We start from the raw sequence: 17,882 nt of genomic DNA on the forward strand, positions 1-17,882 counted from the left end.
TCCCTGATGCACAGGTGACAAATGTGACACGTGCCATATTGCTGCAAACTGTGGAGTATTACTTTAAATTCCTAATGAAGGTAGATTTAAGCAAAGGTGCTGCTCTGTGCGGGGTAGCTTGAAGCACAGGCACATATCCTTTTGTCAGTTCTGTTGGGTGGAAAGTCATTCCTAGGAATCACAAACCAAGCATTTAAAATTAATTGAAGTTTTTTACCATGACCTACCTTCAGCTCCCTGTGTCCTCATGTCCTCATTCTAATGTGGATAACTAACACAGGGCTGTCATAATGAGGAATTCCATTAACATCTGTGGATAACTCAGTTATTAGAGGTGAAAGCATCAGAGAAAAGGCTGTAGGGAATAGTCTTAATGTATCAATTCAAGGTATGCTGTAACGCATACAGATCACCACATTTGGAGAGAGGGTTGTTAGTAAATGATGCACAGGCATTGTGTATCCTCCTGATGAATTAGGAAAGGAAAACCATCACATATGAACATGCAAATTAAACCCACGCTGTAATGCATAAGGAGATGTTATGGGACACCACTCTTCTGGAACTTCCTAATTCTTTATGACATAGCAACATGTATTTTTAATGTGGGTTTTTTTGAGGTAACGTCCTTAGCAAAGATCAGTTTTGACAAGTAACATGTTTCTGTAGTTCAATTTTGGAAACCAACAAAGACCAAGAGGTCTATACAGCTAACAAAAGCTTGCTTCATAACCAAAAGACATAACTGCAAAAGACTCCAGCTTCCATTATCACCCTGCTACAACTAGGTCAAAATAAATAAAGCAGTAGTTTAGATTTTAAAGGATAATTATGAATTTAGTATGAATGAAGGCTAGATAAGGTTGCCAGTTGAGAGAAGGGTCACTGAAAACCCAAAAAGCAGCTCTTTTCCTTTTTCAGATTACAAAGCTGAGTAGTAAGACAGCATAAAGATGCCTGCAATGGCAAACAGGGCAACGAGGTGCCTAAAGGACACAAGTGTGAAGAAAATGCACTCCGAATTTAATGAAATCAGGTAAACTGAAATAAAATTAAGATAAGGTGGTCTAGATAAAATAATACAAGCTTTTTCAAATAGCTGTCATCTGGGAGAAAAAAGGGGGTGATGAATGGAGAACAAATAAATACATTTGCTAATAAGCAGAAAAATAGTAGTGTGTACTTCTTTAGCAAACCAAAACAAAGTTCTTGAAGTCAGGCACCCTTGGTTGACACTTTTAATCTACAATAAGGATGGTTTAAAATGCCTTTGTTTCCATAAAAGCTAAGAGCACAACTTTATTTTTCACAATCAACTTGGGCAGAAGTAGCATCATGCCTAACAGGGAAAAGAAAACTTCTTAATTCCAGGGCAAAAATCATTAAAAAGAACATCAGGTTGTTTGAAAAATCAATCCCTAAAGTGGCATGTGAACATGAACAAAGATTGGCAAAAGCTTCCTCAACTGTAAGCAGTTCGAAAACAATTGTCACAGAGTCCAATGACATTTAAACCATGAAAAAACCATGCGAGTCTGGGAACAAAACTGAAAGTATGTAGAGACTTAACTCAAAATCATCATATCTGGATATTTCTTGAAGAGAAAACCCCACAAACAAAGCAGGGTCATGGGAATAGGAATGCACCTCTAAACAATCTGGCTTTGCAATGGCAGCATATTCCCAGAACTCCAATTTAATACCCTGCTTTGGTTCGGATTTTGAATAATCCAGAACTGCCCTATTTTTTTTTTTTTTTTTAAGAGACTCCAGAGATGCAAATATGTCAAGGAGAAAGGGAGGAAGCATAAAAGGCACAAAATCAGAGTTGGCACATTGAGGTTGCATTGTTGTGGCACCAGAGCTGCGGCTGCACTGGCAGTTTTGGGGATTCCTGTGCCACATCCGCGGTCCTGGAGCATGGCTCCCTCTCCACAGCCTTCTCAGGAGAGCATCTGGGTATGTCTGTAAAGCAGAGCAATAATCCTCTCTGTGAATAATGCTGGAAGACAGACAACGAGCTAACCCTCAGATTGAGAAGTTTGACTCACAAAGCCGATAGACCTAGGTTTGTGTAGTTGCAATGCTTGGAGATAAAACACCTTAAGTACAAAACTTGGCTGTGAGCATGTGAAAGTGTTGTGGATTAAGCCCAGCTGGAAATAAATCACCACAGCTGCTCGCTCAACCATCCCACTCCCTCCCCGCCCAACACTCAGTGGAATGGGAAAGGGAATCAAAAGTAGGTTGAGATAAGAACAGTTTAATAATTGAGAACAAAGTACAAATAAAAAAGGTGAACATCCCTTTGGCCAGTTTGGGTCACCAGTCACGGCTATGCTCCCTCCCAGTTTCTTTTGTGTACCTTTTCCCCGGTAGAGCATGAGACAGACAGAGACAAAAAAGAGCCCTTAGGAGAAACACGACTCAGCAAAAATCAAATGATCAGTATATTATCAACATTATTCTCATTCTGAATCAAGAACACGGCACTGTACAGGCTACTGAGAAGACATTTATCGCAGCACAAACCGGGACAGAAAGAAACATCTTGATGGAAAGGGTGAGCAGCGTCGCGTTATCCAAGCGACTGATGTAACACCATCGCCACACAAGAACTGGTCACCTCCGCCTGCAGCAGTTAATCTGCTTTCATGCCTGCTTTCACTGCGCTTCATCCCTCCCCCAGCCCCTGGGCCGAGCCCGGAGGCTCAGCCCCGCTGCCGCAGGGCCCTTCTGCCTGCCCGTGCCTGGGGACCGAGCGCTGCCGCGGGGGTGTTTCTGCTGGGCACGGGCTGAGGCCGCGCCCGCAGGGACTCGCCTCGGCTAAGACAAAGGGGCCTCGGCAGTGACCCGGAGCACGTGGGCTGCGACCCCTACGCCTCCCCCGCCCTGCTACCTCCCCTGCCTCCCCGGCGTCCCTTCCCTCCGCCGGCTCCGCACGGCTCCCCCGCCCGGCCCGGAGGCGGGGCGGGCTCCGGGCGGCGCCTCCCGCGGCGGGGCCGAGGCGGCTCCTTCCGTCGGTGGCCGCGGCTGCAGCATGAGCGGGCCGGGGCTGCCGGGGCCCGGCGGCGGCGCGGGGCTGCCGCCGCTGCCCAAGAGCCTGAGCGGGCTGCTGAACTCCTCGTCCTCGGGCGGCGGCGGCGGCCAGGGCGGGCGCTGGCGGGACCTGGAGCGGCTCTACGCGCAGAAGTCCCGCATCCAGGACGAGCTGAGCGGCGGCGGCCGAGGCTCGCCGCGCCCACCCAAGCCTCCCAACCTGGACGCGGCGCTGGCCCTGCTCCGCAAGGAGATGGTGAGCGGGGCGGGCCGGGGCTCGGCGGGGGCGGCGGACGTGGCGAGCGGCGGCGCCGCCACCTCCCCGAGGCCAGAACGGCGTCCCGGCTCCTGCCCCGGGTGGGCGCGGGCCGGTGCAGCCCCCGTAACCCGGGCCGGCCGGGGCCGGTGGCGGCGGGGCTGCCGCGGGTGCGGATGGGGAGCCGCTTACCGCGCCCTGCGGCACCCCCGGGACCCGGCAGCCAGCTGAAAGGCTGGCGTTAAAAAATACCCCAGTGTGGGCAGTGGTTCGTGCAGCCCAGGTGGCTGTGGTTCGGCGTAGTTTCCCCCAGAACTCTGTTTTGATCCTGTAGCACGGCGTTATTATAGCGAAATTCTTCCGGGCGACCTGGCGCACCTTTTGATTAAACACTAATTGGGTGTTGGCGCTTTGCTGGTGCAAGCATTAGCTGTAGTGACTAATAATAGCCTAAGCCTCGCTCGCTGAGGATTCTGTAGAATCAGTGCAAGGAAGACAGAGACCTGCTGGAGAGGGTCCAGTGGAGGGCCACAAAGATAATTAGGGGTCTGGGGTGTCTTTCTTATAAAGAGAGACTGCAGGAGATGGGTCTGTTTATCTAGAGAAAAGAAGACTGAGAAGGAATTTCATTAATATATATAAATAACTGAAAGGTGAGTGAGTCTCAAGAGGATGGTGCCAGGCTCTTTCTGGTGGTGCCCAGCAATAGCATGAAGAGCAATGGCCATAGACTGAAATACGAGGAGTTCCACCTCAATGTGAGGAAGAACTTCTTTACACTGAGGGTAGCAGACCACTGGAACAAGCTGCCCAAGGAGCTCATGGAGTCTGCCTGTCTAGAGACATTCAAAACCCACCTGGACACGTTTGTGTGTCACCAACTCGAGGTGACCCTGCTTTGGCAGGAGGGTTGGACTGGATGATCTCCAGAGGTGTCTTCCAACTGTAATAACTCTGTGAAGCATGTGAAATATGGTATTGCTGAAAATCTGCCAAGTTCAAGACTGTTTTTCTCAGGCTAAAAATGTGCTTGAGGACAAAAAGCTCTTTTGAAAGGTCTTTCTGTGGATTTAGAAGGACAGTGTAGTTTGCTGAAATCTTAGTCTGCCACCAGTGTTTCAACAGTTAGAGATAATTCTTAAAACTGTGTATTAGAATTGCCAGTTTGCATTAAAGCTCAGGAAGGATGGGTGTCTCTCGCCTGCCGGGGCTTTCTTCTGCAATGCTGTAAAAGGAAACAAGGACATATGGTCTTAGGCGTCTTAAGCCTTTCCAAAAAAGCAAAGATAACTCATTAGGCAAGTATAATCTGTTTTTTTCCTAATGGGAAATCAAATGAGATACTTCTCAAAGTCATTTGATAACTAGACTTCCCCTTTAAACTTTCCTTTAATACTCTGTTGTCCTTGATGATAATTTGATAAAATACTTCTGAAGAAAAAGACATTTTTGAACACATCAAAGACTTTCAAGCAACTTGGTCCTGGGTTCCAGATGCACTTTTTTGTGGCCTGTGCAAATTAGAGAGACTGTTGTGTACCAATAGGCTGTCTTTCATCAAGAAGATAAAAGTGCTTTATTACTGATATTGAACACTCTTTCTTGCAGTGGTCAAATGTATTTTTGAGTAATGGAGTTTGCTTTAAATTTTCCATAGTGAGTGAGGAAGAAATGCGCAGAGCATCTTTCCCTGCATGATCAAGCAATACATATACACATACTGTGTATGTAGGTTTCCAAAGCTGAGAAAGTGTTGAACTTGGATGCTTTGGAGAGGGAGGGAGGAAAGGAGAGGTCATTTTAGAACTGTGATTGTGAGGAACACAGTTATCACATGAAACTGTGTGCTAGAGGTTGTCTTATCAAGAGTCAAACACAGTTTGGCTGGCATTAAAAATTGTGCTAATGCTATCAGGGTTGGACATTTCTTCAGGCTTGTCTTACCTCAGGGATCATACTTGAAAGTTTGAAGAGGCTGCATTTTTCTCAGTAGACTTCTTGTTTGATTGCTTGATATTAGTTGCAGCAACAGAAAAATAAGATACCAAACATAACCATTTGGTTTAAAGACCTATTATGCTAATTCTGCCGAGCAATTTTTCCTGAAGTTTGTGCTTGGCAGTCAGTAGGATTGAACTTCACAGAAAGTCTTCAAGTCTTTTATGGAGCTGAAACAGGAGAGCTGCAGGTGAAAATGCTCCCACTCTCCTTGGCAGACAAAGGTCTCTGGTCTTCAGGTTGACTTTTTTGGCTTGACTCACTCCTGATTGCTTTTTGAACAGCTCTGGACTGCAGTCTTACCCCTCAGACATTTAGCTCTCATGCAGGTCTGCCAGGTGGATCTCATGCTTGTACGTCAGAGCATTAAGTCCAACTTCACAGCATTCTTTCTTACCTGAGGTGAGCAGTTTAGGTTATAAAGGAAAATGGGTGAGAAAAGTAGCGTAGATCTGATGTGGTGAAAAGACTTGCTCGTAATATCCTGGCAGCTAGCACAGTGCTCCATGTCTTGTCATAAAGTCTTCACATTTAGCCTGTGCAGGACTTTGTATTTTGCCTTCATGATGTCACCAAGTAATTTGTGTTGTTCTTGAAAGATGCTGTATCCTGTTTTTCTCAGTGGCATTGTGGCGTATGGTTTTTTCTTCCCCCACTTTCAGAAGGAGCTGCTGGTAGAATAGTTCAACAGTGTCAAAGTAAGATCTTCATGCTAGCTTGTTGTGGTTTTCTTGTGTGCTGAGTGTATTGTCCTGAGAATTTAGAAGCATAAGAAGAGGTAAGAGTTCTCATTATGAATAAAATACAGCCTGGTGTTCAGGTTGTAGTAAAGGCTGCTAACATGATTTACTTATTTATTTATTTCCTCTTGACATGAGTTGTGGCAAAAACTTTTTATTCGATGAAACTGAGGCTCACTAGGAGCAGTCTGTTGGCTTAATACTTTGTTGAAAAATAAGGCTGAAATGGCTGTTTCTCTAGAATCTCTAATTGAGTAGTGGTTTAAATTTGCTGCAAGGCAAAACCTAGTTTTAATTTGATCTGACTTGGATAGGTGACAATGTCAAGTAAACTCTCCATTTTGTTGCCAGAGAGGGAGACTGAATCGAGTTAAATGAGTAGCATTATTTCAGTTAGCAGCGCAAAATACTGGTCTTGTACCCGACATAAAGATGCAGCCTTTTTTTTAAATGTTTTTGCAAATCTTTAATTTGGTCTGGAACTAATATTTGAGAAACTTAAGGACCAAAATATTAGGTGCTTAATTAAAATCAAGCCTGTGCTTGAGTGGCACATGAAAATACTCTGAAGATTTGCTAGATACGAAGTTTGTCCTTGTGTCACTTCTCCTTTAGTTTTGCTGCCTGGAAGTAGTGCTGTATTGTGCTAGACATACCTGGCTTTGTCAGATGCCTATGTACGTCAATATCGAAAAGAAAATTAGAGTAGAAATACTTAGCTGGGAAGTGGGAAAACCAGTCAGAGTCCCATTTAAAACTTTTACTCCAGGCTATTTCAAACAAAAGCAGAGGGCCTGTGATGGTGTCAGAGAAAGATGTGTGAAAGACACACAGTGTTTCTGGAAAAATATCTCCCTTGCATAATGAGGAATATAGACTTTATGAATTTATCTGCCATGGCTCCAACAGCAGTGAACTGCTTATTGGAAGTTACGCACATCATTGTACTATAACATTTTGAAGAACTCTTTGCATTTGTTCTGTACTATTGCATCACATAGTTCCTTGTTCTTTTGTCCATTTTATCCTGTGGGGCATCTGTCACCTTAGAAAATTAATTTTACTTTCACATTTCATAACTGTTCAAGGTGGAAAGAAGCTTGAACCTCCTGTTTAGCAACAAAAGATATATAGCATTTTACTGCCATAGAAAGACAATTGTAGTAATGATTGTTTTAATTGTTGCCCCTTCAGGTTGGCCTTCGGCAGCTGGATATGTCATTGCTGTGTCAGCTCTACTCCCTGTACGAATCCATTCAAGAATACAAAGGTGCCTGCCAAGCTGACTCTAACGCAGACTGCTCGTACGCCGTGGAAAATGGATTTTTTGATGAAGAGGAGGAATACTTCTAGAAGCAGGAAGATTCCCCTCAAGACTGACTGGACTGAGGTTCTTTTGTCCTTCTCTCCCTGTAACACACCTTAACAGGAACGACTGGAATTTGTATGGATCCCTCTTCCTGAGTAGGAACACCCAGCTACCCCGAATTGTGTTAAATTCTCTTATTTTAACAGGCTGTCAGTACAAGTTACTCATGCAAATACCACTTGAGCAAAGTGCTGTACTTTAACTTCTGAAGAGTCTTCAGACATGCTTGACAAGAGTGTTCAATTTAATTTGGAAGGTGGGTGTTTTCATCTTACAAACATTGGCAGCTTATAACTGGAATTCTAATCGTAGTAGACAGCAGCAACTTCCTGAGTTGTAATAACTTCATAAGTGGGGAGGGAAGCCTCTGCTGTGGTGTAAATAGCTCTAGATGATTTTTTGGGGCGGTCAGTGGCATTGATAAATGCATTTTGAACAGGCATCTGGATGCACACACATCCTCAGCACTACTAAGCTAGTTCTGCTCTTACCGGCTGCATCCAGTTTTGTACTGGGTGAATGGTTTACACAGTGAATTTTTTTTTCTCCTTAAGCTAATTTATTCCTAGCTTACAAGCTGTACATGTGATAGTGAATGTTATCAGCAGGGGTTTTTTTCTGTTGATCTAATTCACTTTCTTGGTACTGCCACTTGGCATTAACTTTTATACTCTTCTCTGGATTTCTTGCATCGACGTAGCTCTTCGACCTGCTAAACACTGCTCTGAAATGGTTTGCTTAGCTTTTACTGCACTGCATAGTAAAAGCATATTTTCAAACATAGTCTGTCTGCCACTATGTGGCTTGGAATAACTTGTGCAAGTGTTCTTGATCATATGAAGAATAAGGAAACCTCTCATATGACACAATGGGACAAATTGCAATATTTTATACTGGGTGAACTTTGTTGCTGTAAGATAGATGACAGCTCTTTTTAAAAATGCAAAATAACTATTTTGAGCACATACTTTGCATATGTTAAAACTTTTTATACTAACTTGTTCTTTCAAATATAACTTATTTTTGTTTTCAGAACTTACTAAAGCACTTGATTAAATTTTTATTAATTCATTGTGTGAAATGCTTCATCACCTGAGAGTTGCCAACTATCTGAGTTTTCACCCTTCTCTATTTTGAGTAAAATCAACTCGCAATGCGATTTTAGTTTCTTAAATTTAATTCTGAAGATTGCTGTAAAACACAGTGCCTGAATCTTGACACAAGGTAATAATTAAGGGCTTAAAACTCAAAGGGTTTTTGCATGGTTCATGTCTGGCATGTATGCAGTTTGCAGGAAGAATTGGAGATCACATTCTGGGGTAGTTCCTCTGTTAGTTTTTAACCAAGGCTAGGATGTTTCAGTGATAAAAGCCAAGACACTTCCAGGGTGCATTCCCTCTAAATGGAATTAGTGGAATTCAAAGGCCACAAGAGTAAAGACTGTGCTGTAATTGTGTATGTGTCTAAGTTCTTAATCTAGTCTGTGGCAGTGGTTGGATATTTTTTTAATGTTAATTCTGGTCTAATTGCTTCACTCACCCAAACTAAACCGAATGATAAGGAAAACACAGATAATTCAGATAGTATATCTGTACTTAAAAGTTGTGTGCCTATGTGTGTATACATGTATAAATATATATACACACACATATTTACATGCAACTTTATGCTTTGACTTGAGAATGTATAAGCTTTTAGTATCATTTGCTGTGCTTTTAGTATTTACATGAGGCTTTTTCTAGTCTGTTGAAGTACTGCTATTTTCTTGCTCTTTCCCCAAAAATAAAAAGCATGATGTTTAGCATAACTTTCTAATGTTGTGTGTATTTTAATTTACTTTTTCAGTGAATACAAACCCTACCCCCTTCCCAACCCTCCCATAAGAAAACTAGGACTAGTCATCACCCTGGGGTGAAGAAAGCAATTTTTGAATTACATTGTAAAAAGTTCTACCTACCTCTGTTTGGAATGGATTTTCCTGCTTCTCTGTCTTAATTGGATTTTACTTGGTTTTGAATTCAGGAGAAAATCCTGTTTCTACTACTAAAACTACTGATTCTGTTTTACAGATCTTTAGACAGTGCCGTTCCTTAATAGTCTTGGTGGTGAGAATGGACTTGAGCAAAATTCACAGTACTTTCTCTTATATAAATTTGAAAGCAAAATTATTTATGTTTCTAATCATGCTCGTGATTTAGGCAACATGGAACGTTTGGCTGGTATTTCCTGTACCAAGGGAAGAATAAAAGTTTTAAAACTTTACTCCACAAAATTTGGACTGAAAAACAGGATGGATTATAAAGACTTGATACATTTTAGCACCTTGCCCCTTTTAATAACATCTCGTGTGGGAGAGAAGTTATAGTCTGTGTTTCTAAGGAAAACTGAAATGTCACGAGGGCTGGCTAGCCAGAAGAAGGTTTTAAAATAATAAGCAGTTGCTTCAGAGGCTGATTTCTGTGCCTGGTGTTGCAGTTGTGAGCTGTATCTCTTTACCACATTATAACAGCATGAAGCAGGGAAATTGCTCTGAAAGAGAAGTGCTTGGTATGAAAGTGTAGCTTAAATACCGAGCAGTTGCTACAGTCTGCTTCAGTCCGAGTTTGGTGTGCGCACGATGGAATGGAGTCACGTTACTACAAAAGCTTCCTACCCATGGTCCAAAGCACATCCCAGCACAGCTTTCCCATTTTGACTCCATAACACCAGTTCATCTCAACTCCTAACTTTTTAAGGGTACCTTTTAAGGATACAATGAAAGAAACCCTTGGAAACTTCTCTACCTAGTGAACACTGTGGAACTTTTCCAGTCCCACGTGGCATACACAATAACGAGCAGGCCCAGGAAAAGACAGGTTCACAAGGAAGCAGGAACAGTCGGCTCCTGCTGCTCGGAGGTGGAAAAGTCTGAGTACAGCAGTTCAGAAGGCAATCTACGCTGTGTGACTTCAATGGCCTTTCTCTAAAGGGCCTATAATTGTGGTAAAGCAGTTAGAAATAATCGTTAGTTCTCCACTAGCTGTACTTGAAGTTTTATTTTTACTTCAACAGCATATCACCCTCATTCCATTGCTATGACAACTGCAGAGTCATACTGTCATAATTACATTACAGTTTAGTTCCCTGGAAATTTCCTTAGTCTACAAAAAGAGAAGAGTCTGGAAGGAGTGCTCCGCTTTGGAGAAAGCGGGTGCCAAAAAGTAATGGGTGACTGATACTAAGCCTAATATAACAGATGAGCATTTAGCTTCAGCTTCAGCTCCTGGTGAAGTCACTGTCAGTACTATGACTTTAGTGCAGATTGACTTCAAAGCAGAGATCTTCTAAAATCAGAATTGCTGTTAGTTATTTCCAAGACTGTGAAACAGCTACATACTAAGATAAAGGAGATATTCAAATGCACACTACAAATGTATTACTAAAAGGTACTGCTTTAATGCAGTAGGCAATCATTAGAGTAATTTGTATAAAGCATGAATGTTGCTTTAAAGCAAGAGTTTTCCAATAAAGGTAGGGCAAAATTGCACTCAGTTTATGTTAGTTTAGATGCTTGCTAAAGTTGAGGCTTTAGTACAATATTTGGTGTAGTTGTGAAATTGAAAGACTAGGAGAAGAATTAGGCAAAAATTAGTATTTGAAATTAATTTAGTTCCTAATCATAGGTGACCAAATCATTTTATGTGGCTTCTAAAATCAGTTGCTTTTGTGAAGATTATGTTTACAATTTCTTATAGATAAGACTGTTTGCAAATTTTAAATGCAATGAAGAGAATAGCAAAACCCCCACAATGTTTATAATTGATCCACTTATTACCTATTTACAAGCCTAAGGTTTTGTGTCACATCTAGCCTTCATCCTAAGGAAACAAAGTGTATGCAGTAAATCTGTCCAGGCATTTTCTGTCAGTTTGCTTGCTAAACTAGATCTGGTAGGACAGATGTTTTAAAGTTGCTCTGTTCTTAGAAACCTTGTAAGAATTTGGAGCTGGAGGAGGAGAGAGAGACTTAACTGCTTCTTCCTTGGTCAAGATCATGGGTATAACTCCCCTTTTGGCTTCTGTTTGGCCACCCGGCTCCCAGAAGGCAAAAGCTGGGTGGTCACGCAGCTGCTGGCAGTTCTGCAGTAGCCAGGGCACTGCAGTGCTGGGTGCCAGGGGGGCAGAGGGAAGGAGGTGAGTCTCAGCACATCTTTTAGGGAGTGAAGATGAAAACTGCATACACATCAAGGGGGTCTGGGAAACCCCCAGGTGCTGCCTTCAGGACTCAGTGGGATGCTGCAAGAGTAGCGCGGAGGAATATTAAGAGTTTCTGGAGGTGAGAGCTTGGCATGGTTTGGAAGAGATGCTGAGGTCCTAGGACACTAATTCTTTAAAGACCCATGTTTGATTAGTTTTGCTGCTGACACCCTGGGGGATTTTTCATGTCCTTTTTTGACCTGTTTTAGAGACTGGGGTTATGCTACTTGTCATGTATTTTTAACATGACATTCATTTGTTGCAGGTACAGACTTTTGCTTAACTGAAAAGATCACGTTTTCTTTGACTTTATTTAGTTGCTTAGCTAAAGCCATTCATTTTCCGTGAGGAATTAGATTGCTCTGAGGGCAAAGGAAACTAATTCCCCCACTATGCTGTTCTTCTGGCTGCTGGGGAGGAATGTGAAATGGAAGGATTAATCAGGTATGTGCCAAAGGGAACCCTAACAACAGGTCTTTTCTCCAATGTACAGCTCTGTGACCTTCAGCCACTTTGAAAGAATTTACTCTGTTTTTGTGATGCCTGCCTGTACAGGATACATTACCACAGCAGTTTGAGATTCATGTTCCTTTTCATATATGACATGCATTTTCTCAGAAAATAACTCCTCAGAAGTACATTTTTCCATCCATTATCTTTGGTTTATTTGAAGTTACTACATTTAACTCTGGATAATGCTGCATGACCTAAGGAAAGAACTTGTTTGTTTTCTTAGCAAAGTAGTTAAAATATTTCTCTTATTTGCAAAGTCATCTTCTATTGATTTTAACATTTTCTGTGAGTTTCCAAGCTCCCTGTGTGGTAAAGCATCTTAACTGCTTCTTCTGTGATCCTGGCCACTCCAACTCTGCAGGTAGCTTTACAAACACCCAGGGTCTGCTGTGAGGATTAGCTTCTGCCATGGCTGAAAGAGCCTGGGGGATCTGTGCACAGGGACACACTCTCCTGAGCTGAGATGGCCACACAGAGCCCAGATGTGCTCTAGGGATTAAAACCTAGGTTGGGCTGGATGTGTGCTGGACTGGCACCTGCAGTTTGTGGGGCAAATGCATCTTGTAAGGAATGAAGAGGATTAGCTAGGGGTTCTCACTGAGATGACTCACTCAGCAGTGAGTTTGGCTATTTGGTTTTAAATGACAGAAGAACTTCTGAGGGGATAAAGATTCACTGCAAAAGTCTCTTTCCCTTAGGTTTTTGGCCCCTTCTCTTTCATCTGTTCTATTCACAAAACTTAATTAAATTAATGTGGAAACAACCAGCCCTAAGTAAGCCCTAAACCCACATATGATTTCAGAGGAATGTGCTTTTAGCAGTAGAATTTACATTTTTCAGATAAGGTTGGTATGCAAGTTGAAAAGACAAAGCCATCTGCTACTGAAATACACAGAGTTGTGACTATTTTGGCTCTTCTCTGAACTTTTGTCACAGATTTTAAATGCACTTGTGCTGACTTTATTAAGATAATGTCTTCAAGAGAATGTAATCTTTCAGAGTTTCTCAGTTTAATGTGAGAGGAGAAATCCCATGAAAATAATGGATTGTTAGAATTTAGTGGCTGAAGCAGATTGTTTGGAATTGTTGGCACATAGAAAGTTCAGTTCTATGTCAAAACACTGCCTTAAATCATGTTAACAGTTCAATCCTCCGTGCAGTGCTAACTACTCACTTTCAGAAATCACAAGCATTTCTTCCACCGATCAGAAATGTCCCTGTGATTCTCTGGGTAGACACATGAGTAAGAGTTTGTGAGCTCCTTTGGCTCAGGATACCAGGCACTGTCACAAACGATAAAGTTGCCTGTCTTAGCCCTACCAGCTCTTGCTTAAACTCTTCTGACTCATCAAACAGCAGAACCTTTTAAATCATTTACAAGCAGGCAGTGTAGTAAGGTAGTTTCTTCAGTTATGAAAGCACCTGGATGACAGGGACAGTACATTTTGTTGTTTTTTTTTTTTCTCTCTCAACTCTTTACAGTATCTTTGGTTACCTGAGTCTTAATTTTAACGAAGCACTAATTATTTGTACTGAAAGGCCTCATGGACAATGGAAAATTCAAACATTGCCTGCAGAGGTGAGCTAACAAGTGAAATTCTGAAAAGGTAAAATACAAGCTTAAACAGGACCACATTTTAACCTGTTCCATTACTCCTAAACAACATCAAAGGCTGTATTGTGGAATAAAATTACTTCTTCTGCTGTGTTGCACTAAAGATAAACAACTGAAATATTAAAAGTTTGGTATAGAGGAAGGACATTTTGTCAGAATCAGCTGAAAAAAATAGTATATAAAATCAGAGAGAAAATTAATTTCTCATAGCATTAGAATATGAAAGCTCTGTTACCATGTGAATTTCTTCCTGTATGAACAATCTTGTATCTTTAAAATAACCTTGCTCTTTCTGACTGATACTTAGAAATGATGCTCAAATTGAAGAAGCATTTCCTTAAATACCTTGCATCACTCATATAACCTGTAGAGAGCATGGAATATATAGCACCTATCAATGAATAATTTGTGTGCATTTTTAGAAGAGGAGAGACATTTATGACCAGAGTTCTAGTATATTTTTGGAGACCATCATTGCACAGTTGCTTGCATACAGAATTAACCCTTAAGGATAAATGAGAGAAGAAGAAATTTGCAGTAATCTCTGTGGGGAAGAAGGAAGTCTAGTTTTTGCGTATCTTTTATCCTGTCTCGTGTTCTTTCTTATAGGGTTTGCTTGAGGTCTGGGTTCTCATATGTAAATAGGTTTGTCTTGTCTCCAGTGCTTTGTGTGGTTACACAATAGGACTTTTCACTTATCACTAGCCAGTCTTTCAAAAAGTCCTTTGTTTCTGTTGCAAATGCAGGACTGTTTGAAGCTTTCGAAGTTCCTTCTTCTCATAGAGAATAATACTCTTTGCTGTGCTTTGGAATGCAGGTGTGTAAAGGCAGAATGCATCAATCAGTGTTAGAGAAGCCAAGCACATCTCGTTATTACCGCAGACATTTATTTGTATAAGCATCTGCTAAAATGTGTGCCCACTAATGAAAATTTACACTACAATTTCTTTTGCAAATCAGGAGAGTTTGTAGGGATGCATTTATTCTCCAGGATCAGGATCTCCATGCACCATGCCCATTCTCTCATTCTCTGAATTACTTTCATTTGTAGACACTGATTGTATTTTTGTTTCAGCTTAATGGTGTGTTACCCAGTGCCCATGTCCTTACAAAAAGTCTGTAGATGTGAAGAGGTGCACATTGCCTTGTTCATTTAAAATTAAATTTTCAATGCGTTGTGGTCCTTCAGCCAAGGAATGTGATGGATTTTCTTGTCACTGGTTTAGCAAGGCTAAGCAGGGGGTAGTGGAACAGGAAGTTTGCAACCTGGAGAATAAAATTGAAGGACAGAAAGTTTCTAAAAGACCAAGCCACCATCTTCACAATGGATTCCTCAAGTAAAATCTTGTATTTTCACAAAATCATATTGCTTGAATAAATGGTCATAGCTGAAAAACATCTGGGCATCAGACTGCTACTACATGCAGTAGGAGCTGATAGATCTCCTAATTTAGGAAACGCAGCTTAGGTTTGGCCTCTGAGAGCCAGAATCTCTGCCTGCCAGGGAGAACATCTGTCAGGAGTGCCTATCCATCCCAGCGGCTGGCAGAAGGACCAGATGACCTCTGAGATCACTTTTAGCCCTGTCTGATTCTGTGAAAACAAAACTGTTCCCAAGGGAGTGGCAGAGGCAGCTGCCTGCTGAGGACAAAGAGCTGAGCCTTCAGGAGCAGCTGCTGCAAGGAGTTTAGAGGAGACAGCACTTTCCAATATAATGGCACGAAATGACAGATGGCACCTTCCACCCTGCCATTATAGTGAGGAAGGATCTGCACACAAGGGCTTCCTGTTTTGCCATCCTCTATTAGGTCGTGTTGGAGATGATTAAAAACACCTCTCTGAACTTTCCATCAAAGTGCTTGCGCAGCTGAATTAGATTAGAATCACCATGTTGGCATTTTGTTACATAAAAGTAACTGAGTAACGATGAGAGAAGGGAGACGTGATCTCTACATACTTCTGATACTGTTTTGTCAGGGACATGACTTTTTTTTAAACTGATACAATCTGTTGTGTTGCACAATACTCAAACTGTTGTGGGAGGAAGGTGCCTTTCTTGCAGGTGGCCTTTTCTTTCAATGTAGGACCTAAACAGACAGAAGCTGCACCATTTCATACATAGGTAAGGCAGAAAATGCACAGGCTGTAGGAACAGGTTTGACCTTCCCTCTCCTTCCATCTACACACACACACACACACATACATCATTTACATAAATTGCACAATTCAGTTGAGCAGAAAACTATTTTAGGGGAAAATCCACTTAAGTGCAAAATACATTTGGAAAAAGGAGAGTTCTAGTACAAACTAAGTCTTGTCATGTGGTTGTGTAAAGAAATGAATACCTGCCATTGTGTTTGTCACAGCAAAGTTAATTTGCTTCTCTGAAGAAAAGGGTTCAAATTTTGTCCACCATTCCTGAAAAAATTCTTCATGAATCATCAGTGTTTTATTTTCATTTTGCTCCCTTCCAGGACAAAATGAGTAAGAGATGGATTGTGCTTTCCTTGTCATGCAACTCATCTGCCATTTTCACGCTACTAAGTAGGATAAATGTCCTTAGAGGGAAACAGATTCTTGCTTTGGACAAATTTATAAGGTGTATGCTCAATGTAATACATTCTCTTTTGGTCCCTATCCTGCAAAATCCAAGATATTTTTTCTGTGCTGGTATGTGGCATGTTATTATCCAGTGGATGTTCTCAACGGGAAATGTTTTCTTCCTAGTTGTTATTACACTTCTGCTGGCTTTTGATTTTCTGTGATCAAAAGAACGCTGTAGCCCTACTGAGAGAGAGACCATCTCTACTGTAGCCAAGACATGATACATATGTGGCTTTGATGGTTAGAACCAAAGCTTTATTCAGGAAGAGAAGTGAGAGACCAAAGAAAGGATCAAAGTTAAGGAGTGATGCATGTATGACAGTATCAGATGGGCTGCAGCTTGCCTGGCAGGGAATCACTATAAAGGTAACACTCACAGATGCTTACAGAGTGAATAAGCAGTTCTGAGGAAGGAGTGCAAGGTGAGTAGAAGTGCTTATATGTTGTTGAAGTCTTGTTTTCTTGTTTAAATCTGTGGAATGTTATTGAATTTGTTTACTGAAAAGATACCAATGGTTTGTAGTACCTTTTTAAGAAATATTTTTCTGCAAAATGTACGCAGTGCTTTTTACCTCAAAGTCTCAAACTGTCAAATAAAGTACCTTATTTTTATGTTGCTGAATGCAACATCACCTAGTGTGCCAGTTCCCTATGCTCCAAATTTTTAAACTAATTTCAGGTTTATTTTGGCACACAACAGCTGCAATAACTTCAAAATCATAATAAGGGATTAGTGATTTGCTGCACATTCTCCTAAAAGCATATCTTTAGATGTGTTATCTTCCAGAACTCACATGCCAGCGAGGGTCAGAATTAAAGCTCCCCTTAGTATAACAAAGACTTTAAACACGTCACCTTTAATATTCACATTCTCTGGCTCCTGGCATGTCTGTTTCATATCTGACATTTGTGGTGTTGACTGACTCCTAACAACCTGCAGCTGAAAGGACTTAATGCTTTTCATCTTTCTAAGCAGACATGAACAAATTAATCCTTCTCCCAAATCCTGTGATGTTGGAGATACAATCATTTCATGGAGCCACATTTATGACTTGCTCAACATCACAGCACTGATCGGTCTTAGTGCCAGGATTAGGATTCAGGTCTTAATTCAGGTCCCCAGTCCTGTGCTCAGAGAGCCATGGCACGCACTTCTGTACAGCAAAAAAGTTCTTCTGCCTAAAAAATGTCCTCAGAATTACAGTCAGAGATTGTAAGAAATCAAGGGGATTATCTGGATTTATTTCAGCAGCAGCCAGCACATGTAAAATCTCTTAAGTTCACACTCTTATGCTTCTATGTAAAGGAATTTAAACCACATTTTTAACCAGGATAAAAAACCCAAACAAACCCAAATAATATCTATTATTCTAATGAAAAGCAATTAAAACATCATTAGCAGTATTCCCTAGTTGCTTTGCAGACTTCTCATTTGTCTACACAGAGCTCAAAAAAAGCTCTACAAATTTAGGACAGCAGATCAAGATTTTATGAAGCTCCTTATGTTCATATC

General features: G+C 41.5%; 1 protein-coding gene across 1 annotated transcript; it reads left to right on the plus strand.

Moving 5' to 3' along the window:
• Nucleotides 1-2,999: 2,999 nt before the first annotated feature.
• FAM89A (family with sequence similarity 89 member A) lies at nucleotides 3,000-9,209 on the plus strand. The gene is made up of 2 exons (XM_041424001.1): nucleotides 3,000-3,295; nucleotides 7,228-9,209. Exons 1-2 carry the CDS (start codon nucleotides 3,041-3,043, stop codon nucleotides 7,384-7,386), a joined length of 414 nt encoding a protein of 137 aa, XP_041279935.1. The 5' UTR covers nucleotides 3,000-3,040; the 3' UTR covers nucleotides 7,387-9,209.
• Nucleotides 9,210-17,882: the final 8,673 nt, after the last annotated feature.

This window comes from Onychostruthus taczanowskii, unplaced genomic scaffold (assembly GCF_017590055.1).
Source record: "Onychostruthus taczanowskii isolate IOZ18803 unplaced genomic scaffold, ASM1759005v1 scaffold111, whole genome shotgun sequence".
NCBI lineage: Eukaryota > Metazoa > Chordata > Aves > Passeriformes > Passeridae > Onychostruthus > Onychostruthus taczanowskii.

Coding starts and splice junctions, on each gene's coding strand:
- FAM89A (XM_041424001.1), top strand. CDS start 3,041: ATGAGCGGGCCGGGGCTGCCGGGGCCCGGCGGCGGCGCGGGGCTGCCG. Junction 3,296..7,227: donor CCCTGCTCCGCAAGGAGATG/GTGAGCGGGGCG, acceptor TTGCCCCTTCAG/GTTGGCCTTCGGCAGCTGGA.